Source organism: Lissotriton helveticus, chromosome 7, assembly GCF_964261635.1.
Source record: "Lissotriton helveticus chromosome 7, aLisHel1.1, whole genome shotgun sequence".
Taxonomy (NCBI): Eukaryota; Metazoa; Chordata; class Amphibia; order Caudata; family Salamandridae; genus Lissotriton; species Lissotriton helveticus.
The window spans coordinates 44,915,957-44,941,835 of NC_136068.1; the positions used below are offsets into that span (position 1 = coordinate 44,915,957).

The window sequence follows — 25,879 nt, forward strand, 5'->3', positions numbered from 1 at the left end:
CACTCCCTTTAGCATTATTGTCTCTGAGAACAACCCCCCACACTAGAACTGGTCTATCACCTTATGAAGTAATTTTTGGCCGTCCTGCCAATGTGTGGGGAGTCCCCAGACCCAGATCTTTTAGAGATATTGATTATCCTTTGATGACAGATTATTTGTATGTTTTGACTAAAGATCTGCGTTCTATTCATCAACAGGTATCAGACACATTGCGGCCGCTACCAGAGGATCCTGGACATCGGTTGGAACCGGGTCAGTGGGTTCTGGTGAAAAACTATCAACGGAAATCGAGTTTGGAACCAAAGTGGTCCGACCCTTATCAAGTAATCCTGGCAACGAGGTCGGCGGTGAAAGTGCATGGGAGAAAACACTGGATCCACATCAGTCATCTGAAACGCCTGCCGCTACCTTTGCCCTTTGATTTGCAAAACTGCGAAGGAGTTCCGAGCCAAGAAGGAGAGTTGCTTGAAAGCTTTGTGCCCTTTTCAGACGCCCAGGAAAAGGGGCAGCCGAGTGAAGTGTTGCCCCCAAGTGAAAGGGCGTCGGCTCAACCAGCGGAGGCTGCTGTTTCTGGTGCATCTCAAGGTTCGAATGCCTCAGATGCCCTTGCAACAGAGTTGTTTTCTGACCAGGAGCAGCCTGGTCGCAGTAAATACGACCTGCGGCCCCGAAGACAGCACGGTACCCCAGATTCTAATGGTAGGAGTTAGACAAAGACTTGAGTTGAGGAACATCGGATAGATCTACTGGGATACTGAGCGAGACACTGGACTGAACACGTTGAGAGCTTGGAACACTGTGTTAAATAGCTCTGTTCAGAAAGAAAGACTGAGTTAAGGGCTGCGGTCGTTCTCTTGGAGGAGGAAAGTTGTTTCTTTTTTGATGAACGATAGGAGTCTAACTGTGAGGCTCTAAACGGACACAGGGAAGAAGAACCCCTCTGGTGGCGTGCGTGCTTTGTGGATGCAAAGTTAGTTTTGGACTTATAGTAAGGGACCGAGTTAGATTTGGACTTTTAGAGAGCATGTTTCCTTTTGCTCGATTTGCAATGGAGGATGAAAGGCCACTGGCTCCTCGATGATATATTGATAATATGTATTTGTTTTCCGGATGGTCCACCAGAGTGAAGGTGGCATTCGTTGCTTTCATTGTTATAATCACAGTGATTTTGATGTGTGTATTCGCATATTTAGAATTTCAGCACCCTGTACAGAAACTGTTAGGAACTACTGCTGCCCCAGAGGAACACCTCTTTTATTCTTTGCCCCCTCATAAGGCGAGACATAGAGAAACTTATGTGAAACATGCTTTCATTGAAATGTTTCATCAAACCCACAGTACCGCAAACAAGACAAATTGTTGGGTCTGTGGTTTACTTCCCTCAGTAATGCATCAGTATGAACTATTCATTTCCCTACCGTTATCTTACTTAGCTAGCTGTGAAGCCTGGTTCCAATTATTATCATTGATGTATTCTCATTATGTAGCTGAACCTAAGATATATACAGAAAGAGATTATGAGGCCATTTTGAAGTATATTGAACAGCATCAAGGATTTGATGCCGAGGGAAATGGAGGAGAGGGATCCCTGGATCCAAATGCTTGCATGAATGTATATACAGATTATAAAAATATGACTTGGTTACAAGAGGAAATGCAGGATTTTGAACTTTTCAATTAAACTATGTATTTTCAGCATTTTAAAGAACAAAATGTCACGAATGACAAAGCTTTGCCGATCCCTATTATTAATACCACCTCCCCTTTTTGCATACAAGGACGGGGTCATGTTAAGGTAGGGAAAAGTAAATGTAATTACACTTACACCCTGCAGGTATATAGTACTCCACCTATGATTACCCCACCCGATGTATATTTTGTGTGTGGTGAGAACGCGTACACTTGGCTCCCAAGGGGATGGGCAGGGCGTTGTTATCTCTCATTCCTCTATCCTCCAGTTTATATTGCCCCACCTAATTGCCACAGAACACATCAATTGGTTCGTAGGGAGATAGTGGCTAACCGACACACTAGGAGTTTTGATACTGAGAGTACCGACCAGACAGATACCTCCCTGCAGCAATTCGAGGATTTTGCTAAAGGTCTCACTCCTTTTTGGGGACCTATATTCAATAGCCGTAGTATAAGACGTTTGTCTAGAATAGTGGAGAACGTGGTTCAGACCACAACTGGGATCCTAACCAACATTACTGTGGAGCTTCAGGCGACGAGGCTTGTTTCGCTTCAGAACCGGATGGTTCTTGACGTCATCCTCGCAGATAGGGGCGGAGCCTGTCGCGTGATCGGCAGCTCTTGCTGTGTGTTTATTCCTGATTCGGCCCCTACCATTCACCTTGCAATACAGAAATTACATCGATTAGCCAGCGAAGCACACGTGGACAACGGTACCTGGTTTCTTAGTTGTTGGTTTTGGGGTCTCTTAGCTACTTGGGGTTGGAAAATATTTATGGTGCTTGCTGGAGCTTTTGGAGTCATTACTTGCTGTCTGTGTCTCCAATGTGGCCCGGCTTGCTGTTCTTTCTGTGCTACAAGGATAACGTCTGCCTTAAACTTTTCTTGTCAGGCCAAAGCCGAAAAGCAGATGATTCAGAAGGAAGTTTCAGATCTTATGCAGATCGATGAGGGAGTATTCGTAGAATGAATTTAGTTATATTGGCTATAGTAGGCCAAAAGGGCCGTCTGTTGGGATATAAATTCGATAAACACATGTTATTGGCCTAATATATACAATATAACCTTATAACTGTATAACCGTATGATTAGATTTCGTTGTGTTAATATAGTAACATATGATTTACTTTTAGCTCCCTAAACCTATTGATATGACCGGAGCCATTTTGTTTTGTTTCTCTGTGTGCCAGTACTGTTTCCCTGAAATCACGTGATCACACTTTCTGTATGAAACCGCGATGGCTGACTTAGCCATCTACTTCATTTGTTAGCTCGTAGCTCAGGGAAACCCAAGGTCACGCCTGCCCTTCTTGTGGGATGCGCACATTCTAGCAGAGCCCGTTCCTGTACTCCCTGGGCTACAGATAAACAGGGAGGCACCTTACTGACCTGCCCCCGGAATAGCTAAGGCCTAGGCTATTTGCAATCAATTGTGCCTTATATGGGTATTCCTGTTGGCTCACTGACAAGTTGTATCTTTCCTAGTAAGGCGACTCTGTGGTGTGGGTAAAACTTATATATGCCTTGTACCTTTTGTATGTTGTCAGTCTCCTCTGCGCACCTCCGAGGGTCGTGTAGACTGAGGCTCCCCTGCCAGGGCTTGTATTTGTATTGAATAAACGATTGAACTTTCTCCATTGCCGACTGAATTCTTATTAATAATATTGGTATATGGGCTATTGGTGAGTATGGTCCATTAGAATAATTTTGAATCCTTCATCAGAGTAGCTAGCAGTACATATCCGTGCTAGGCAGACGCCAATGGTAGTCAAGCTTGTCAGCATATAAGTCATATAACAGTGCAAACTGAAAATACACATATCATTTTAAGCATAGCAGAGTGTAATCATGCAAGCATGTGTAACAAATAGAACATAGGAAGCTCTGACAGCAGTAAAAGGAGGTGGGAAACAGAGGCTCATAGATAAACACAAGAGAGAGTAAGGGAATTCGTTCACAGCTAGTGTGAAAGGGGAGTACTCCTAGTCCCCAAGTCTAAATATCAATAAACATAAGAGGAGTATCACCTGGAAAAGCTCGAAGGAGCGATCTGGGTGGGCAAAAATGGATGAGAAGCAAGTCCTTCTTGGATTATAATAAACCCCTCACTCACCAACCTAGTTGGTGACATGCTTCATCATCGGGGTCCACCCTGAAAGCCGAATGCCATCAGGGTGTGCTTCGACACCTGAACTACAGTGGAGCGGGTTATTGTGTGTGAAAGGTGCAAAAAAAGTGTTAAAAATTGTCCTGGTATGACTATGGTGAATAAAGTTTATTTCTAGACTACTGGACAATATTAAAATGTGTGAGCGATACAATTATAGTTTGTTATGACCATGTGTATCTATGTGTTGAAGGTCTACATGTTTCAACCCGCTAACGGAAGTTGCCGGGTTTTCTTCAGGACCAAGGAAAATGGGTGGTCAGAGTACACGAACGCTCTGCCAATCCTAGATTCCTTTCGAACTACTGACAAAATTTGCAGTAGAACAAACTCTCAAACAAAATGGATGAGAGAGAATATAAAAAAGACTCCTGTATTAGGGTCTCTGGGCTTCACGGGGTAGGGTGGGAGTTGGCCTCTGGTAGGGACATATTAGTATGCCAGGAAAGAGCGTAGCTGATTACCTACATGCCTCTCGTGCAGCCACCCCGTTTACATTAACTATCCCAGTTTTGTATTTTCTTATGGCCTCCTCAAGGAACTAATCTATAATTGCGTTCCTTTGTTTACCTCCGACCCCGGGACGTAGTGCATGCTTGTTGTGTTGTCTGTTCTCACCAACACATTGGCATCCTGAATGATTGCACAAAACGCCTTGAGTGCAAGAAAAATGGCTCTCAGTTCCAGACGGTTGATGTGCCACCGCCTTTGTTGAGCAGTCCACTTGCCGCTGATTGTGAGGCCTTGAAGATGCGCTCCCCAGCCCTCGAGAGACGCATCTGTAGTGATGGTAAGGAGATGGTGCATCTTGAAGGAATGCGCACCCCTGCTGGAGATGTCGCTTTTGTGTCCACCAGAGGATAGACTTCCGCATGAGCGGTGTGATCCTGATGAGATCTTCGAAAGTGCCGGAGACCTATAGCCATTGCAAGCTCAGTTCTTCCTGAAGCGGTCTCATCCTGAGGCGGCAGTTTGGTATTAATGGGATGCAAGATGATATCATCCCCAGAAAAGACTTGTACAGTCGAACTGAAACTACCCTTCTTGATAGCAGATTCTTCGCCATGTGTTTTATCTTCATTTGCCTCTCCTCCGAGACAAAAGCTTGGAGCGTTTGGGTGTCCAATGTTGCTCCTAAGAAAGCTCGTCTTTGAGAAGGTTTCAATTGGGATTTGCCGAGGTTGACGGACAGACCCAGAGACTGAAACAGGTGTAGACACTGTTGTAGGTGATAATGTGCAACCTCGCGAGAACTGGCCTTTATAAGGCAGTCGTCTAAGTATGGGAAAATTTGAATCCCCTCCAGCCGGAGGTGCGCCGCCACTGGAGCCAAAACTTTCGTAAATACTCTTGGCTCTGACCGTAGTCCGAAAGGTAGGACTTTGAATTGTAATCCCTGCCAGCCACCCTGAAGCGCAGGAATTTCCTGTGGCGAGGTAGAATGGGGATATGGAAATATGCATCTTGGAGATCTAAGGTGACCATGTAATCCCCCGCTGCCAAAAGATGTAATATTTCCTGAAGCGATAACATCCTGAATGTTAACTTCTTTAAATACTTGTTTAGTGCGCGAAGATCTAGGATCGGGCGCCACTCTCTGTTTTTCTTCTTTATTAGGAAAAATCTGGAGTAAAACCCCATTCCCCTCATCTTCTGAGGTACGCTCTCGATCGCCCTTTTTTGTATCATCAATTTGATTTGGGCAAACAGCTCCTTCAGGTGAGCTGGACCTTTTGGTGGGACATTTGGAGGAAATTGCTCGAATTCTAGGGCATGGCCCCTGGCCATGATCTCCAGGAACCATTTGTCTGACGTTATCGACAGCCAATTTAAGTAAAATTTTGATATTCGTCCTCCAATTTTTCCTCGAGAGTGGGGCAGTGGTGGTGGCAGGTGAAATGTCTAATTGGCGCTTATTATTTCCGCAGTAATTTGTCTTTCCCCTGTTCTGGGTATAAGTAGACTTTCTCTGGCCGTAAGATTGGTAGCGCTGGGTGTGATAGCGCTGATTGCCTTGTCTGTAGGAGGATTGTTGGTTGTATCCACCTCTGTTGGAGGACGATCCCCGTCCTCTCGCTCCTCGAAAGGGCGGCTTGCGGAATTGAAGGGTGCCCAAGGATTTCGCTGTTTCCGTATCCTTCTTTATCGTCTGCAAAGGCTTCCTCCACTTGGGGCCCAAACAGATATTCACCATCATATGGCATGCCCAATACCTTATTCTGGACCTCTTGTCTGTAAGAAGATGAATGTAGCCACCCCTGCCTACGCAGTACCGCAGCGCCCGCTAGTTGTCGAAAACCAGTTGAGGCTACATCAACTGCTGAATCAATAATCTCTTCTGAGATTCTTTGGCCTTCTTGTAGGATCTTCAGCGCCTCAGCCTTGGAAGGCTCAGGAAGGAGGTCAATGAACGGTGCAATGTCCGACCACATCTGTCGGTCATATCTTCCTAAGATGGCCAATGAATTAGCCGCTCGAACAGTCGTAGCCGCCATGGTGGAGACGCGCTTCCCAATAGAATCTAGGCGTTTGCCATCTCTGTCCGGCATGGCTGTAACAGGAAAGGAAGGGTTTCTAGCCCTCTTTTGGGCTGCTTGGACAATTACAGAATCAAGCTTCGGCTGTCCAATGAGGCACGCAGGTGATTTGTCCGGTGCCCTGTACTTTTTTTCCATTCGTGGTAGGACTGGAGGAATGGATGCCGGGGTTGCCATGACCTTTATTACCTCCTGCCAAATAAAGTCAATGATGGGTATAGACTTGATCTGTTTCCTGGGCTGATCTTTAAAGTCATATAGAAAACAGTCTTGTTCCATGTGTTCCATATCAATATGAAAGCGTTTAGTTGCACGCTCCATCAAAAGGTGGAAGCTACCCACGTTCACCGGTGGTGAAACTGAGACAGTCTGAGATGAAGGAGAAGGAGTTTGCACCTGGTATTCATCCCACTCCGACTCATCCTGTACTTCTCCTTCTTCTCTTTGATCATCTTCATCCGTAGACTGTGGATCCACAGGCTGATTGAGCGGTGGAGGTGAAGAAGGATTTGCTAGTTGAAAAACTGGAAAAGGCGCTTCAGTAGCTGGAGTAACAGGCATCGAGCCTGTAGATTCAGATGGCGGAAACCTTCTATAATAATCATCCAACATATACTGTAGGTTAGTAAGTAAAGCAATTGGCACCTGCGAGACAGGGACACTGTTTACAGGGGACGCCATTCGTACAGGTGATTGTATATCCTCCTGTTCCTCTCCTTGAAACTTTATATTTAACTCAGAAGGACTAGTGGCTGCTCCGAATATCCTTTGAACCACTTCATCCTCACCGTCAGAGTCTAAAAGCTGGTCAGGAACCTGCAACGGCGTCTTCTGAGGTGAAATATGTAGGGGTGAGAGCTGGAAAGCTGGTTCACGCCTTTGAACAAAAGACTGCTTTGGTGTAAAGAACACCGTAGACGGTGACCAGACCTGCAACGCAGTGCAAGATGACAATTGCGGCGTAGACGGTGTGTCCACCGCTGCCGATGAAGCAGACGTCAATGGTTCCGTCGTCGACGGCATAGACTTCGACGACGAAATAGGCTTCGTCGACGGCACAGGCTTCGTCGACGGCACAGGCCTCATCGACGGAATGGGCTTTGTCGACGAAATGGGCTTCGTCGACGGAACGAGCTTCATCGACGGTACAGGCTTCGTCGACGGGACGGGCTTCGTCGACGGGATGGCAGTCGTCGACGGATTGGGTTTCGTCAACGGTAGGATCGTCGTCGACGGTACAATCTTCGCCGATGCCTTTGTCGACGGTGGTAACTTCGTTGACGGAGTGGAGCTCGCCGACGAGCCTGTCGACGGTATCTTCTTCGTCAACGGTAGAGCCTTAAGAGGAGTCGACGACGAGGCGTCGACGATGGCCGCCGTAGACGAGAGAGGTCTAACAGATACATGGACCATAGTAGGTAAAGAAGCCGCTGTCGACATGATCATCTGGGGCTTTGGAGATGAGAATGTCACTGTCGACGTAGATGTAGCGTCGACGGAGGTCTTCGTTGACGATGAGACAGAAGATGGCGTCGTCGACGATAAAGAAGCAGCCTGAGGTGAAACTTTGTCAACTGTCTCAGGCAATCTTTTGGTGGACCGTTTTTGAGGTGCAGAAGAACCCTCCATGTCCTTGCCTGTGGGGATAGCCTTAGAAGTGGAAGGCTTATCAGATCCCTTAGATGGTTGATGTTTTTTAGCAACCTTAGCTCCAGGAGATGGCAATACCTCAGACGCAGGCCTCAATCTAGACGCTGAAGTGGAACCAGAGGCAACCCCTGTAGAAGTGTACCCTAGGTGTAACCAAGGCCTACCAGGGGCTGCAGCAGGTATTATGCCACCCCTGGCTGGCCACTCAAACTGACAAAACTGGCTGATCACTCAGCTGGGGCAAGGTCGTGTAATCACCCCTTGCTTAGGTATAGTATTCCTATATCTACCCTTATATATAGACACACAGTAACTTATAAGTCACTCCTATGGCAGGCCTTAACAATCCTGGAGGCAGAGTGCTTGGTTATGTGTGAGATGGTGCTCTAGCATGAGCTGAGCCGGTCTGCAGCTTTCGGAACCATGTCCTTATAGCTGTTCTATGATATTGCCATACCATATACTCTTAAGTGCATTATGAACCTCGCGGTTAGATGCTAACTTTGGTTTGGCTTTATCTAAACATGTCGTGTAAGGTGTCATACGCTTTGGAATACTACCCCCTCGCCAATTCTGGCAACGGGGGTAGCATTCCACCCTTCTAGAGGGAGAAGACATGTTGTTGCTGACTATCCCGGTTAAAGTTAACCAGAGCCCCAGCGTCACAAAATGGACGCTGCTGCCACAGACACAAGTCTGACCTCCTGCTGCTGGGAGTCCTTCCAGTCACAGAGGTTTGGACAATAGGTTTCCTGCCTGGAGAGGTGCGAACACCACCCCAGACAGGACTTTGTGTATTGGGACAGGGAGGGCTGAATAGATTGAGACTTTGCCTGGGGCACCTTAGGTGCCCCATGCATACCCCGGTTCAAACCGGTTGCTGGGGCACTCCAGCCCCAGCTCTAGCGCGAAACTGGAAAAAGGAGAGGGGGTGTAACCACCCCCCTTCCTGGTCTCACCCATAGGAGGGACGTTGAAAGTAATCTAGCCCCCTTTAGTTGTATAAAGGTAGGAGCTGAGCCCCAGGACTTTAGATTTGATGCTGAACTGAAACTTGAAACGAAACTCTGGACCTTCGACGTTCTGCTGAAGCTGAAGACTAAAGAATCTCCCTTGTGGCCAAGGAGTGACCACCTTGGGCAACAGGGCACCATCCAGCAACTCAACGGCTTGCTTTGTCGACGCTACCGCCGGGACCTGAGTACAGAGCCTGACAAGACCCAGACTTCCAGACCTCTCTGACCCTCTCTTCACGTCTGCAGCATAGCTGAGATCCGTGGAGGCGACGAGACACGTGGGACCGGACATCTTGAAAAGTCCACGACTTGCTAACTGTGCAGCTCCTGAGGTATCCTCGCAGCTGTGCACTGGGGATTGAGAAGCCCTGAATTCGAACTCCACCTGCACCGAAGATCAGCCCTCCACACTCCACGAGTTCTGCGTGGGGCCCTTCTGCTTGTGTTCTGCTCAACGCGGTGTCCGGTCGCTGGCCCGTTGGCTAGTAGCCTCTGTGAGGGCAATCCTTTTGAACCAACTCGCTAGACTGGTTGCTCCAGACTGGCCCTTGCCTCCCTGCAAAGGTGAGGCACCTCAGACCTTGCTAGTCTGCATCGGAAGCCTTCTTTGAATCCTGCGTGGGTCGCCTTTGCCAAGGCTTGTTGACTCCAATCCGGCAGTCGACCCCTCCATCTGCGAGAACCTTTGTGGGACAGCTCCTCTCCAGCATCTGGTCGTCCTCGACGCCTCCTGGTTCGCATGGCTGAAGAGACAAGCTTCACGACAGCACCTGATTGCTCCTCGACGTCGTCTGATTCCTTCCCGATTCCACCCGGTCACTGGCTAGAGACCCTGACTCTGTCCCCTCTGCTTTCAGGTCTTCTTCATCCTCGATCCACCCTCGGATCCACCCGGACATCTTCCTCCTGGTCACCTGCAGCATCTTTCCTCCAGGTCTCCATAGGCTTCAACGGCGAAACCCGACACATCTTCACACCTATGCACCCGCTTCCTGTGGGTGAGGTAACGCGAGTACTTCGGTGCTCCCAATCCAAGTGTCTAGGTTTTTAGTTGTTTCCTCTAAGCTAAACCGGAAGTGCCCTAAATCCTTCTTTTTCTAAACTCTAAGTTCCCATTGAATTAACATTGACTCACGCGTGTGTGTAAAGACACTGCACGCGCCGCCTGTGGGCCCCCTACTCCTAACCTAAGGTTCAGATAGTGTAGCCCCAGCGATTCTCCAGGCCCTAGGCCTTTCCTTTTCTCGTGATGTGGTACTTATACCACTTTCTTAGTATATGGTTTGCTTCGCCCCTAGGGCCTAACTGTATTTTGTGCAACTTAACGTATCCTGATTAAGTAACTTGTTATGTGCTTTGGCCTCTGATCTCATAAAGAGTTCAGAGGAGTGTGTTAGTGAATAAATACATATATATTTTATATATATCCTGTGTGGTGTCCTTTAATTTGGTATTCAAAGGGTTACATATGGTAAAACAGCTGGCTTTACACGCCCTCAAGAGTCTTTTAGCCTAAGACTGTTCTGTCCATGCTACCTCTAGGATAGCTGGTCTATAAGGTTGACTTACAACCATCACCATAAGGGTTGTTTGGACTGGTGCAAGGTGTTCACTAGAATAGTGAACATCATATACCAGGCCAACTTCTCACACAGGGCATTCCCTCTTGATCCCCGTTGAGGAAATCTGCCGGCGTAATAAAGGCATTTGCTGTTCTGTTGCGTTGCAAACAGGTCTAGAGTTGGTGTGCCCCACATTCGGAAGATCCTGTTCACCTGTACTTGTTCTAACTCCCACTCGTGGCAACCTTTGAGAGATCTGCTGAGGTTGTCGGCTAGAGAATTTTGAGTTCCTTTGACATGCTCCGCTCTGAGGGTTATGCCATGCTTCATAACCCACTCCCACATCTCTTGAGCTTCCTGCGATAGGGAGAGAGACCTCATCCTCCCTTGCTTGTTGATGTAATCCATGCGGGTGGTATTGTCCTTACACACCAGCACTGTGGAGTTCGCAATTCTCAGAAGGAATGCTTGCAGAGAGAGAAAAATGGCTCTCATTTCGAGACTGTTGATGTGCTTCTGCTGATATTGTTGAGACCATCGTCCCTGAATTTGAAGATCTTGAAGGTGTCCTCCCCACCCCTCCATAGATGCGTCCGTGGTCAGGACAAACTCTGGGAAAGTGGCCAGGAACGTGAGACCCGGAGACAGATTGCTTCTTTTTAACCACCAGTGGAGAGCCTGTATCATTCGTGTGGTCACCTTTATGAAATCGTCGAATCAGTTAAATTAAATATTAAATAAAAATTACAGTCAGTTTCTGTCCGAACATTCGTTTCTCTTCTGGGCATGTGCTCTTCGGCGATCAGTTTAGTCCCGCTTGCAAGACTCAGGATGAGACCGCTGCAAGAAGAGCTGCACAGACAATGGCAGCAGGCCGGAGGGTCATTCGACGATTTCATAAAGGTGACCACACGAATGATACAGGCTCTCCACTGGTGGTCAAAAAGAAGCAATCTGTCTCCGGGTCTCACGTTCCTGGCCACTTTCCCAGAGTTTGTCCTGACCACGGACGCATCTATGGAGGGGTGGGGAGGACACCTCCAAGATCTTCAAATTCAGGGACGATGGTCTCAACAATATCAGCAGAAGCACATCAACAGTCTCGAAATGAGAGCCATTTTTCTCTCTCTGCAAGCATTCCTTCTGAGAATTGCGAACTCCACAGTGCTGGTGTGTAAGGACAATACCACCCGCATGGATTACATCAACAAGCAAGGGAGGACGAGGTCTCTCTCCCTATCGCAGGAAGCTCAAGAGATGTGGGAGTGGGTTATGAAGCATGGCATAACCCTCAGAGCGGAGCATGTCAAAGGAACTCAAAATTCAACAAGGTCGAGGACCCACTGATCTGATGTGATGTTCTGTCATTGTTGGAAAAAGGCTGAGATCTTCGCGCCCACAGGGAGGGGAGAAGGTTCGACTGGCGTCCGGCAAAGCTCATTGACGTTTATTTGAGTCGCGGCCTTGATTGCTCGATCGCCGGCGTCCGCCTTGACGAGAGAAATTGCTTGAAGATGATTGTCTGTACGAAGACTGGTAATAAGGCTGTTTATATTGAGACTGGTATTGTCTGTTTTGCTGATTGTGGTAATTTACCCTCAAGGAAAATCCACGACCCCTTGATCCTCTGAAAGATCCTCTCTTATACTGCATGGTACCCAGCGACTTAGCCGTGTCCGTGTCTGTCTTGATGGTCAATAAAGCGTCATCTATATGCTTACCAAAGAGTGTTTCACCATCGTACGCCATATCTAATATTTTAGTCTGAACCTCAGGTCTAAAAGAGGTTGCTCTGAGCCATCCCTGGCGTCTGAGAACAGCAGCTCCTGCTAGCTGCCGAAAGTTAGTGTTTGCAATATCTAAGGCGCAGTTGATTATTTCTGATGCAGCCCGTTCTCCTTCGAGCACTATCCTTCGTGCTTCCTGCTGGCGATCTTCAGGTATCAGCTCTAAGAATTCCGATAACTCTGACCACATCTGGCGGTCATATTGTGCCAAAATTGCCAGAGAATTAGCTGCCTTGATGGATGATGCAGCATTGGCGAAGAACTATTTTTCCTATCAAGTCCAATCGTCTGCCCTCTTTATCTGGTGGAGTTGAGATTGGGGTAGACAGATTTTTTGACCTCTGTTGTGCGGCCTGCGAAATTACAGAATCAGGACGCGGGTGACCCACCAGACAAGATGGAGTATCTGGTGGTACCCGATATTTCTTTTCGATTCGAGGAAGGACTGCAGGAATAGAGGCAGGCTTCTTCATAATTTTAAGACCTTCCTTCCAGATAAAATCTATAATTGGTATAGCCCTGGTGATTTTCCTATACCCTTCTTTAAACTCGTGAAGAAAACAATTAGACTGTTCAATAGTGACCGGAAGTTCAAACCGCGTAGCAGCCCTTTGCATGATATTATGAAAGCCGCCAATGTCCTCAGGAGGTGAGTCAGATGGTTGTGGTACAGGAGGCGAAGGCATGGGGATTACATATCCATCCCAAGGTTTTCCAGGCACATTATCATTAGGCAATTCGCCTTCCTCTCTTTCATCCTCTTCTGAAGATGAAGTATCCTGATTTACTTGTGGTATTGGCTCCACAAGGTGTCTTGGTGAGGTAGGCTCTTGTATTGGTGGTGGTGGCGTAGATGTAACCGCCGGTACAGTTGGAGAAGAGGGTGTAGGTGGAAACCTCTGCCGATAGTCTGCCAACATGGCCTGTAAATCCTGAATCAATGAAGGAGGAAGATGACTTGTGTCCTCCGAACGTGGAACCCTATGTGACTGTCTATGATAAGGCGTAGACAAGTCTTCTTGGTAAAAAATGCTCATGGAAGTCGTCCTTTTCATCCTCTTCCTGATATTTTATCTGTAACTCTGATGGATGGCGTGCAATCCCAAAAGGGCCTTCCTCCTCATCATCCTCTTCATCAGATTCTTCTTCCTCTACATATGTCTCAAAGATATGTGAAGGTAACAAAGGAGAAATATTGGTATAGTCTTGCCTATGGTACGTTTTTGATTGAAAATGGGTGTACGTAACAGGCGATGCTTGAGACACTTGAGGTAACACAGACCAAGATTTCACAGGTGGACTTTTGGTCATAAAAGGACTCTTCGTCGTCATGGGCGTCTTGACCAAAAGTGCATCAGTCGACTGTGTCATTGATGGGCTCGTCGTCGACGAGTTCGTCGTCGACGGAATCGTCGTTGACGGTGCTGCCGTAAATGGACTCTTCGTTGACGAGGTCGTCGTCGATGGACTCTTCGTCGACGGGGCCACCGTCGATGGACTCTTCGTCGACGGAGTTGCCGCTGTCGTCAACGGGGCAGTCGTCGACGGGCTCTTCTTCGATGGACCTGCCGTCGACGAGATCTTTGACGTCGACAGGCTCTTCGTCGACGATGACTTCGACGTCGACAGGGTTTTCGTCGACGATGACTTCATTGATGGTACTGTCGTCAACGAGGTCGTCGACGGTGATTTTGAGGAAGTAGTGACAGAAGAAGATTCTTTAACCCCAGAAGTTTTCTTAGAAGCAGAAACTTTTGATGACACAATAGGAGAGGTAATAGCTTTTGTAGAGACCGTAGATGAAGAACTTGAAGTAGAAGAAGTCATAGAGACTGTGTGAGAAGACACCAGTGAAAGAGTCTTGACCTGGGCTTTACTCACTGTTTTAGTCGCTGAAGATTTGGTAGACTCTGAAGGCGGAGATAAAGGTGATCCAGAAGGAGGTGAAGATGACCTCCTTGTGTGTTCTGAAGCTCTATGAGAGGATTTATGATGTTTCCTCCCCTCAGGAGAAGAGCTGTCTCTGGATCTGGCTCTTTTGCTGGAAGTAGAGGCCCTGTCCTCATCATCCGTAGAAGACGATTTGAGCCATAAAAGAACTCTTGCCTCCCTGTCCCTGATGGTCTTGGCAGGGAAGGTTCGACAAATCCTACAATCCTTTACAATGTGATTAGGATGTAGGCAGTAGATGCAGTCTTTATGCTGATCCTCTACATGGACCCTCTTCTTATCACAGGTCCTGCAAGCCTTGAAGAGCTTTCTTTTCAGACATCCTGAAGGAACAAAGAAGAAAAAACTGAGTAGGCACTCAGGGAGACTCCCTTCCACACGACGTGCGGTGAAAATCTGAGGAGAACTGCCTCTGCTGGGAAGGTTCTAGAGGGTGCTGGAATCTGATTGGTTGGAGCTATTTTCAGCTCTTTTTCATATAATGAGGTAGATAGGCTACTAAGCTTTGGGCCTTTTGGGCCTACTGTCTTATCAGCCCACTACAATTTTATTCTAAGGCAATGCTTTTATATGTATTATTTCAGTGGGACTGCCGCCTCGGCGACGGGGAATGATTCAGGCATGTTAATCTATGAAAGATACCCCAATACTAGATAAAGTGGATCTCTTTGCCGTAGTAGCAAATGTAAAAAGAACAAATGATGGACGGAATTCTGAAAAATGTCAAACACTCATCTCAAGTACAGAGATGTAGTCCAAAATCCATCGCTTTTTTTGTTCACTGCACCATTCCAGTTTGGACCCAGCCATATGCAAATCAGTCTTGACCATGCTCCCCATGGGAACAGTCCAGCCAGAACTGCCAGGTCAGGTCCTCCCAGACTGGAAACAAGCATGCTAGGACTGGTTTCAGGGTATTACCCCTCATCAGCCAGGATAGCTTGACTCTGGTGGCATGATGAGCACGGACCCACAGCTGGGTATACCCGTCCCACTAATGGCGACAAATGACAAAAGAACAAATGATGGACAGAGTGCTGAACAATGTCAAACACTCACCCCCACCCCCATTCCAGTTTGGACCCAGCCATAGGCAAAATCAGTCTTGACCCATCTCCCCATGGAGACCTTTGTATTGGGCACGAATATATCACATTGTTTAGCATTCAGCCCATCAATTGTTCTTTTTACATTTACTGTAGAAGCAGCCATTGTAAAGATCCTCCTGCCCACAATATTCAGTCTCCTACCCTCGCTATCTAAGTTCCAATACTTGTTATTTAGTTGAGTTACAGACTGTAAGAAGGCCCAACGGGACCTTCTTCATTAGAGAAGTCTGGCCTCAGTAAATGTTGTGGTGGTAATGGTAAAATCTTACTGGATGGTGTGCTCTCAGGTAGCAGCCACACGAATACCTTCACCTGATATTGATATCACCTTGTCTACAGACTTTTTTTTTGTAACCATGCTGTTGATGTCAAAAAACATTTGCCTAAGGTGTTGTCGGTGTGGTGGTCATCGATGGAATGTTCAACAACCGAGTTACCGTTGATGGTGTACTCGTTTTAGGTGTTGACGTTGATGCTGTCATCCATAGAGTATCTTCAACATGTTTCAACAAAAATGTCTCTGTAGACAGGGTCTTCAATTTTGATTTAGAAGTGTCATGGGGGGGGGAGGAGCCAAGCTCGCGAGCGTAATGGTCGCCTTGTAGCTCGGCTCCGTCAGCCCTCTGGCCTGACTCGCATATCCTGTTGTATATCCTGCCCAGAGACGACACAATTTCGAAGAAATAGCAACGCAACGTTTCGCTCTAACTCACCGTTTGGCCTGGAGACTCCGGCGTGCTGCGGTTCCGAAGTTGTGCCCCCCGAAGGGACCTGGGCCTTCGTGGTGTTGAGACCGGGACCTCGCCTATCGGATCCGGCCTGGCGCTGTGGTGACCGTCGGCCCCGGCCGAGAGACTGCGCCACTGGTGAGAGCCGTTGTGGGAACATCCCGGTGACCCTGATCCGGGCCCGCCTTGACGGCCGTGAGGCTGGTGTGGAACGCGGTGCTCCGTGGACTGATCGTGTGAAGGGGTCCCCCCGCCGCTGCTCCGTCCATCGACCCTGGACCCTCGTCCTCGGACTCTGTTCGAGTGGAGCGCCAGCGATATTGCAGACGGCCCCTCGCCTTGGGCGAATCTCCTTTTTTCACCGAGGCTGCCATTGCTGGGACCCCCCGGAAATCTGTAAAGGCCCGCATTTGTGAACTGTTTCGAGCATCGCGGAGGGTGGTGAGGAGGCTGAATTCACAAAATGGCTACCGACGACCTGTGCTGTGGGTCTCCTCGTGATGACGGGCTTGAGTTGCTGGACGGCACGGGGGCCTGGACGTGTGTGCGTGAGCCTACGATTGGAGCCGTTCTTGATGCCTTACGATCCTTACGCGCTGCCCTGGCCCCCGGTGCTCCGGGAGACTCGATTCGTTCTACCGCCATCTTGGGTGAACGCTCCTTCATGGCCCACTCTTGTCTCAGTGATGCCACCGCCTCGCCTCCCCCGGTCACTACGAGAGTTACTGTCGCTATCCATCGACGGATTTGCTGGCCGGTGGATTTGGAACCTCCTGCTCTTCGATGTTTGGAGTTTGGGGACTTGGATGTCGTGCGGGGATCCGATCCTCCCCGGGTGCCTGAGAACAATGGTGGACCGCTGCCTGTTTTTGCCTTGATGAGGTCGTGTTTCTATTTTGCAGGGAAACCCCCGCTTTTCCTGACGGCAAGACTGAACTCCTGTCTATTATTGCCCTTGTTGTTATTGCTGAGACATTTGAACTGCCTATTTGAACTTTTGCCCACTTGCTTATTGATTGCCCTCCCTGGCCTACGTTTTGCTCGTATTCTCTTTCAATTGTGTGCTTGCCTCGCATCGTGTTGCTTATTTCACACTGTCCTGTGGTGGGTGGTAACTGTGGTTAGAAAAGGGATGGGGTGAGATGCACGGCTCCCGGTGGTTTATTGACGTACAGATCTGTGGCGAAGTTGCTCATATTTCTAGTGCTGTGGGAGACCCCCCTGTACGTTTTTTGGCGCTCGAGATTGTGTCGTTCTGGTTCACATATAATATGTTCGTATGGTTGGGTGGAGGGCGGTGGCCGACCGTATTTGTTTCTGCTCTTTTGCTCCTCCCTCCCATTTATTTCTTTTGTCTTGATGTCCTTTTTTTTGTCTTTATATTCTTCTTTTCTCTTGTCTCTACTACATTTCGGGTTCTGGTTTAGGGCGACAGGCGCGCTGTTTGGAGGGTAGGCCATAGCCTTCTGCAGGGGTGCTGGGTGGGATGGGTGGGTTGGGTCTTATTTGATGTTTTATTTTCCTCAGTTCTATGGCCCTTTTGTATCTCTTTATTGGAGTGCCGCGTCTGTCCTTGACTTCTGTGGTATGTTTGGGGTGGGGTCTGTAATGTCGCTGTTCTTCTTTTTGTAGTTCTGCTGCTTTCCATTGCGACTCCCATGCCCTTCTCGTTGTTGATATTATCGCTCTTTTATGTGTTCTTTGCTACGGGACGCTTGTTTAGGCGCGGCATTCTTTTCTTTCAGTCTGTGTTTTCCTTTCCCTCTCTTCTTTCCTCTTTCCCCCCTCCCCCCCCTCCCTCCCTTTTTCCTTCTCTCCCAAGGTTAGTATGACGGATTAGTCTGGGTGTTGTCGCTATTCCGGCCCCCTTTGTTCTGTTTCCGATGTGCTACTGGGTGGTGGGGATACAAAGTCGTTCTTACTTATATACTGACTTATGTTCACGGCCCTGTTTTTTTATTCTGATATATACAGTGTTGACATTCCTGCATGGCTGCCCTTTAGCCCTTCTGTTACCAATAGTTTGATTTGGGAATCCGGATTCTTTTATATTGTCGCCCTGCCTGTCATGCTCCTTCTTGCCCTATTATAAAAAATAACCTTCATTGCTCCTGTTTGCTGGCCGTTTGGATCCTCTCTCCTCCCCCCCCTTTTTTAAGATTGTATTGCTTACGTTCCTCTATGATTGATTCTGTAACTTCATTCTGGACTTCTTGACTGCTTTCACGTGTTGTGGCCGGCCAGTTTGGTTGTAGGCCCAGATTTGTATATCCTGTCTATACCAATAAAGGTTTACAAAAAAAAGAAGTGTCATGAGACAGTGCCTTCAGTGATGGAGTAGAAGGCTCAGACCTTGGTCTTTCAGGTCCCAACAAAACATCTTTGTTTGAACGTCCAAGACATGTGATTATTATTATTATTATTAATATTATTATAATTGCATTTATTAAGCGCACAGCTACCCGGAGGTTTCCCGGCGCTAAAGGCAAACAGAAGATGAGCTAGGTAGAGAAGGAATGAGCACACATTTTTTTTTTTTTTTTTTAAGAATCAAAAAGCCAGGTCTTAATACCTTTACGGAATTTCAGGTAGCAGGTTTCAGATCGCAGGGATTGAGGCATGGAGTTCCATAGGGAGGGTGCAAGTATCGCAAACGAGCGACCGCCCATTTTGACTTTATTGAAACGAGGGGTCTGAAACTTGTTTTGCGTAGAGGATCTCAAGGTGCGCGAGGGAACATAGGGCCAGATGTAGGTAATTCTATTTTACCGATTCATAAATACCGAATTTTACCGATTCGGTATTTATGAATCGGTAAAATAGAAGGGGGGAGATTTAGGTAAATTCGGTAATTGGATTACCGAATCTGTAAAAATCGGTATTTACCGAATCAGTAAATACCGATTCGGTAATGCCCATTGATTCCTATGGGCCTTGAAGCCCATAGGAATCAATGGGCAATACCGAATCGGTATTTACCGATTCGGTAAATACCGATTTTTGCAAGGGTGCAGGGGGTGTCACTTTGACACCCTCTAGCACCCTGAATACAGGCCTGTGTGCCATGTGGCACACAGACATGCCCTAAGGGCATGTCTGTCTGTCACATGGCATAGGTGTGCATGCACACATGTGCATGCACACCTGGATTCGGTATTTTACCACCCAATTGAATTGGGTGGTAAAATACCGAATCTGTAAGGCCGTTGGGACTCAGAAGAGTCCCACCTACATTTGGATTTACCGAATCGGTAAAATTACCGATTCGGTATTTTACAGAATCGGTAAATTTACCGATTCGGTAAATTTACCGATTCTGTCAAATAAATGCACCTACATGTCAATTCTTAAATACTGGTCGGTAACGGCCGAAATCGGCCGTTACTGACCGGTATTTTGCCTCCTACATCTGGCCCCTAGTGCTGTACTAAAGAGGACACATATTTCGGGGCTTTGCCAGTTTTGATATGGTGCATTATGCAGAGAGCTTTAAATTTCACTCGGCTCTCAATGCGCAGCCAATGCAGCTTACGCCGATGGACAGTTGCAGAGGACCTGGCAGGCAAGTTACAGATAAGGCGAACTGCCATGTTCTGAACCACCTGCAATTTCTTTATGACCTCCTTACAGGCCCCGAGGAGCAGAATGTTCCCGTAGTCCATACGTGAGGTGACAAGGGCCTGGACTACGGTCCTCAGGGTATCAGCTGGAAGCATCCACGTAATTTTTCTCAGCCACCGTACGATGGTGATGCAGGTGGCTGAGACTTTTACAACATGTTGCTTCATGGACAGCTGGTTGTCCAAAAGGACCCCGAGGTTGCGGGCTGTGGCTGAAGGAGTAGGGATAGGGCCCATCTGTTGAGGCCAATGTTGAGGGCCCCAGAGCGATGAGTTTGGGCCAAATAAAAGCAGCTCCGTTTTATCACCATTGAGTTGTAATTTATGTCTATGCATCCAATTGGAAATTTGTTCCAGACCAGACTGCAGGGAAGACGTGGGGAGATGTTTATTTGTGGATAAGGAGTAGACGATTTGCGTATCGTCCGCATAAGAATAGATCGTGAGGCCTGCTTGCTCCGCCAAGAAAGCTAGAGGACTCACATTAAGATTAAATAAAAGGGGACTGAGAATAGAACCCTGGGGAACACCATGAGGGGAGGTGAAGCTAGAGGAGACAGAGGTAGAGGAAAAGACTTGAAAGGTGCGATTAGAAAGGAAACTAGCAATCCAGGCCAGGGCCGGGCCGTCTATACCCACAGATTTCAGAGTGGACAACAGGATGGAATGGGAGACGGTGTCAAATGCGGCACTCAAGTCTAACAGGATGAGTGCCACTGTCTCCCCGTTGTCCACTTGTCTTCTGATGGTCTCAGTCACACCAAGAAGCGTAGTCTCAGTGGAGAAGCCAGCCCTGAACCCGGATTGAGAGGAGTGAAGAAAACTAAAAGATTCAACATAAGAAGTGAGAAGAGAATGAACATGCTTTTCAAGAATTTTAGAATAGCATGAGAGAAGAGAGATGGGACGGAAGTTGGAGGGGTTATTTGGGTCCGCGTTGGCCTTTTTTATCAATGGAACCACCATCGCATGTTTCCATTCTTTGGGAACCGTAGCTTCAACCAATGAAGCATTCAGGAGATCAAGAATGATCTGAAGTATAGATGGATCGAGTGTGCACAATATTTGTGGAGGCATGGGATCCAAGGGAGAACCAGTTTTTATTTCGTGTAGATATTTTTTGAAAAAGCACAGGCGAGATCAGCTCCCAGGAGTGGAGTTTGGGAGCAGTGGGAGTAAGACTAGGTGCATCGACGGAGCAAGGGCTGGGCAATTGAGAATCAAGAATGGTGGAATAGGTAAAAGAGGTGCTAAAATTAGCATAAATGTTATCTATTTTCTCCAGGAAAAAGTTTGCCAGGGCATTACATTGTTCTGTGTCCAGGCAGGGGTCTTTAGGTACAGAGGACATGCCTGCCAGATCTTTTACAACTTTGAACAAGGCCTTGGGTCGATTTTGGGCATTAAGTATGGTAATATTAGCATAATTAGCTCTGGCGGTATCACAGGCAGAATGGTATACAAGAAGAGCGGCCTTATACCTTTTTTTCTTATCCGTGCAATAGTTGGAGCGCCAAATGCGTTCCAGTTTCTTGCAGCGAGATTTTTCCTGGCGGAGTGAATCATTAAACCAGGGAGCCGGTGGATGATGAATATGGGGCTTATTTCCCTGGGTGGGGAGGCAGGAATCTAAGGCTGATATCAGCCAAGAGCTGACAGCAGATACCTCCTTAGTAGTAACCATGGGAAGCATAGGTTTAGAATTCTCTAGGCAGATATTCAGTTTGCCATTATCTAATCGTTTCCAGTTCCTGCTGGCTTTATGAGGATGTGATCTAGTAAAGGAGTTGTGATGATCAGAAATATTGATTGAAAAATCAATAATAAACCAGGTAACAGGTGAAGAAGAGTGGCAGGTGATGCAATTAAGATTGGAGATAATGGGATCTAATAGATTACCAGCTATATGGGTAGGGCTAGAGTTATGTAGGTGAAGATCTAGGGCGGCTAAATCCTGTAGTAGGCGCGTGCTAATGGGGCAAGATGCCTGATTAAAATGAATATTTAAGTCTCCCACTATTAGGAAATTAGTGGATTGTAACATCAGAGGGGCAATAAGCTCTGGAAAAGAGGAGGCCCATGTGCAGGCTGAGCCAGGGGGACGATAAATAAGGGTTCCAGTCAAAGTAAAATTGGGAGAGAGTAGGAGTTTGAAGAGACCAGCTTCACAACAGGGAAAATCAAGATCCTCCCATTTGCAAGAGAATTCTCTTTTAAAAATTACAGCGATACCTCCGCCATCCTTGAGTACACGGTTTCTCCCCACAAAGATGTAATTATTGGGGAGAGCCATGGCAATGTCCGGACCAGAGCTATCATTTAACCATGTTTCCGTAACGAACATGGCTGCTGGTCTAGATGACTCAAGGAGGTCAAAGATGTCTCTCTTATGTTTAGAGAGAGATCGACAATTTATACTAATAAAGCCCAGATCAGGACATGCTTTGAGCGAAATCGAGGAAAAATGATGAGTGACAGATGGAGTAGTAGTAGGTGAGTAGAAAGTAGGTCCCGCTGCGCTCGTCCGCTGCGCTTCCGCCATTGCGTCATTAAATACCCAAAGGAGAGAAACTCACTAGCCCGCTAACCTGACAATTGACCAGCAGGGCGGAAGTGAGGATGTGTGGCCGGATGGAGAAAGTAGCGCTCGTGTGGCCACCGCCGCTGCAAACGGCACAAGCCGTGGCGGATCGGTGCCTGGAGCGAAGGGTAATATCAGGCCAAGAAAAGAGCGTTGCGCCGAGGGGCGGCGTTCAGGTACAAGTATATTTGTTTTTAAAATCAACAGACATACAAATTACACATTGCGCTAAGAAGTAGCGGACAAAGTAAAAAACACAGAGTGGTATTTTTAAAATTATACAAAATGCATGCACAGAGCCTCGGCGGCCTGTCTCACCAGCTATCAGGCAGGGCTTTCATGTACTGGAGGTGTCAATTCTGCCCATATGCGCATGTTTTAATTGGAATTCCTTCTGAGGAGTAAGTTGTCATCAGAATTACCTAATTTCTGAGTTTTGTTTGAACATTTTCTGAGCTTTGTTTGAATTTTTTCAAGTACGTTCCTGTTCATCCTTGTCCCTGATCCCTTGTGACCATCGAGGTAATCTGCCCTCTCGCTCCTTCAGAGTTTTTGTCCAGAAGGTACGCCACATTTTGCAGTCCTTTGTCTTATGTTTGGGATAAAGGCAAAACATTTATTCATTTTTGGGGTCATCAGAATACAGCCTAACTTTCACACAGAAGCAACAAGGTCTACAGAAATCCTTTTTCTGAATATCTGACATCTGCAATCAGGAAAAAACACTACAACAGATCACAGATAGATGTTGACTGAAGCAAATGTAAATCTGTAGTGAAAAACTGAAATAATTCTCTTTATAAGAGAACAAAACTGAATAGAAGAAAACTGAGTAGCACTCAGGGAGACTCATTTCACACAACGTGCAGTAAGACATTGGAGGTATGGGGTCCCCCAGGCAGAGGGGTGTTAACGGAAATGTCTCCTGATCGGTTTAAATTTGGTTTTCCAAATGATCTGAACAGATTCAAAATACGGTAGCTTTATGGTTTTAAATGACTCATTAACTAAATCGTATGGTTATGGTAACGTTAAGCTTTTCCATACTATATTTAGCATTGCTCTGCCTATTATAGATTATTGTGATGCTTCCGGTGCGAGGACAGGGTACATTAAAGTATGCAAATCTTTGAAAGAACCAATGCAGGAGAACTACAGGTTTGCTAACGCCACTGTTCAATATATTAATATGTATTTATGAGCAAACATACTCAAAGAAAAGGAATGTTCATTAAATTAAGACTAAATACTATGATACATATAATTAATGTAACAACATACATATATAAAATATGTACAATCTTATCAGCGAAGATGCAATGTAAAAGTAATGTAACCACTGAACAACATAAAAGGAGCAGTGGGAAACTTATATGTGAGATCATTTACCGTGTAAGTTAGAACATTACATTTCTGTCCATCACTAGTCTGATGGGTGAACATTTTAAGCGAGTACAACAGTTTTCCTTTAGGAAGACGAGTGGGCGTTGGTCTGGTGGTTGCTGCCCCTCAAAGCGTAAAAATTAGGATGAGTAAAAGGAACCCCTAGTAAGTAGTGCACAATACAAGATTGGATTATATATGACTACCACAGGAGGGTGATGTAATTAATGCAAGCCATTCTTGAGCAATCAACCAACACTTATGTAAAGCAGCCCTCAGTTCAGAACATCTCAGGCCTGAAAATATACTCCAGCCCTCTTCCACCACCAACTCTCCCTAACCCTTTGGTAAACATGTTCTTTACAGTACCTCATTGACCGACCTCGAAGCCAAAGGCTGTAGGTTGCTCCAATAGTTAATCGGAGGATTAGAAGTGCTATCAACCCTTTTCTCTGAGTCTGTATGTGAAATTTCATTTTCACCTATGGATTAAAGAAAATCATTAAATTATATAATGGTAAGAAACTAACAGAGCTTGATGTTAATGTGTCTGGAGTTATCGCCTTAAGATACTGCACCTGACCAACCTGCAACTTGCTGCGTCACAATCTCCACTCTTGGCACTTTTGCAGGGACCAAAGATGTGCCATCTTGGAAATGGGGTCTTTCTCGAACAATTTGCTCCTTCAGCTCTGACTCTTGCAACCTTCTGAGGGCAACCTGGGCAGCCATCACCCGCCGACGCTCTCTAGGTTGGAGAGAAGCAGTTAGCACCAGAGTCAGATTGGAATCACAAATGGGCCGGGAAAGAACACATCCCTGCCTCTTCCCAAAAAAGTGGCCCAAATTTGTGGATCGTGCCCATTCACAAGACTATGCTTATTTAAAAGTTGTGAAAATTCATCTCGACATCCACAATTTAAATATAAATGCAATAGAAAGGGAGGGAAAAGATGTTTTTCTCCTAGTGGATTTTAATGTCACCTCTGAATTTCAGGCCGCAGGGCACAAGCACAGGGGTTTAGCTGCTCGTGGGGGGTTCCACAAGAAAATGACGAGAGGCAGGCCAGGCCATGTGCAGGAGGTTGGCCATTCAAAGGGCCTGGCCAGATGTCATCAGTGATGTAATTTAACATGTCATAAGCAATGTAATATGTGAGGGCATCGGCAGTACATGGTGGGTGCAAGTTATAGTTAGCTCAGTAAACTATAACTGGTGAGTTAGTGTTTTGTTTTTAAACATTCGCTTTTATCTTATTTCAACATCTAACTATAAAGTCACATTAATCTCTGCTTTTTTCCAGTGAATTTCTAAAACGGATGTCACCTTCACCTGCGATTTCAGTGAAGAAAGTAAACAAATTCTTACCTTCTGTAAGGCTCTTTCTGGTAGAGACTATCTAGCCCCAGATTCTGCACCTTTTGAATATTCCACTGGATATGAAAACCTTTCAGAAATACCTCTGTGCACCTTTAGGTAGTGCTGTGGAGCCCTAAATGAACGCTGTTCCACTCCAGAAATGACATGCAGTGCCTACATAGGCGTCACTCCTGCACGCTAACAGTTATCAGCTGTCCCCGCCATCAGACACTGAGCCCCAATAGTAAATTAGTTGTGTACAGATTCCTAGACTTTGGACCTTATTAGAGGATAAAGTTCAATTACAGAACAAGGAGGATGGGAGGGTCATTGAGGAATCTGTGGTTATACAGAGTCTCTACCAGAAAGAGCGTTCCCAAAGGTAAGTAACTTGGCCTTCTGATAGAGACTTCTAGCTGCAGATTCCTCACTCTTTGAAAAGATACCAAAGGAATACTTATTTGGAGGTGGGTCTATGAATGAAGTCAAACAAGAAAGTCCTGAAGGATTGAGCAGGTAAAATTCCCTTCTCCGAAAACCAGACTGTCCAGTTCTTTGTGAATATAAGTAGAGATGCTGACATTGTCACTTGTCAAATGTTCAAGAAGTGGCTCAGTATGCCAATGCAGCGGAAGCAGCTTTGGCCCCGGTAGAATAAACACAAAATCCCTCCAGAAGCTGCTTTTTGGGCGATGCATAGCAGATATTGATTCAAAGCATGATCCAGTGGGAGATAG

General features: G+C 46.7%; 1 protein-coding gene across 8 annotated transcripts in view; it reads right to left on the minus strand.

Annotated features, from left to right (window-relative positions):
* DMRTC2 (DMRT like family C2) overlaps nt 1-25,879 on the minus strand; it is a 359,569-nt gene that overhangs the window by 257,611 nt on the left and 76,079 nt on the right. For 6 of the 8 annotated variants that reach the window (XM_078651358.1, XM_078651357.1, XM_078651362.1 and 3 more), the window contains exons 3-4: nt 24,361-24,530; nt 24,152-24,264 (exon numbers count right to left, since the gene is read on the minus strand). In XM_078651358.1, coding sequence (XP_078507484.1) covers nt 24,152-24,264; nt 24,361-24,530 — 283 coding nt within the window. The remainder of the gene's footprint in view (nt 1-24,151; nt 24,265-24,360; nt 24,531-25,879) is intronic. The other 2 variants (XM_078651363.1, XM_078651361.1) reach the window with 1 other exon arrangement.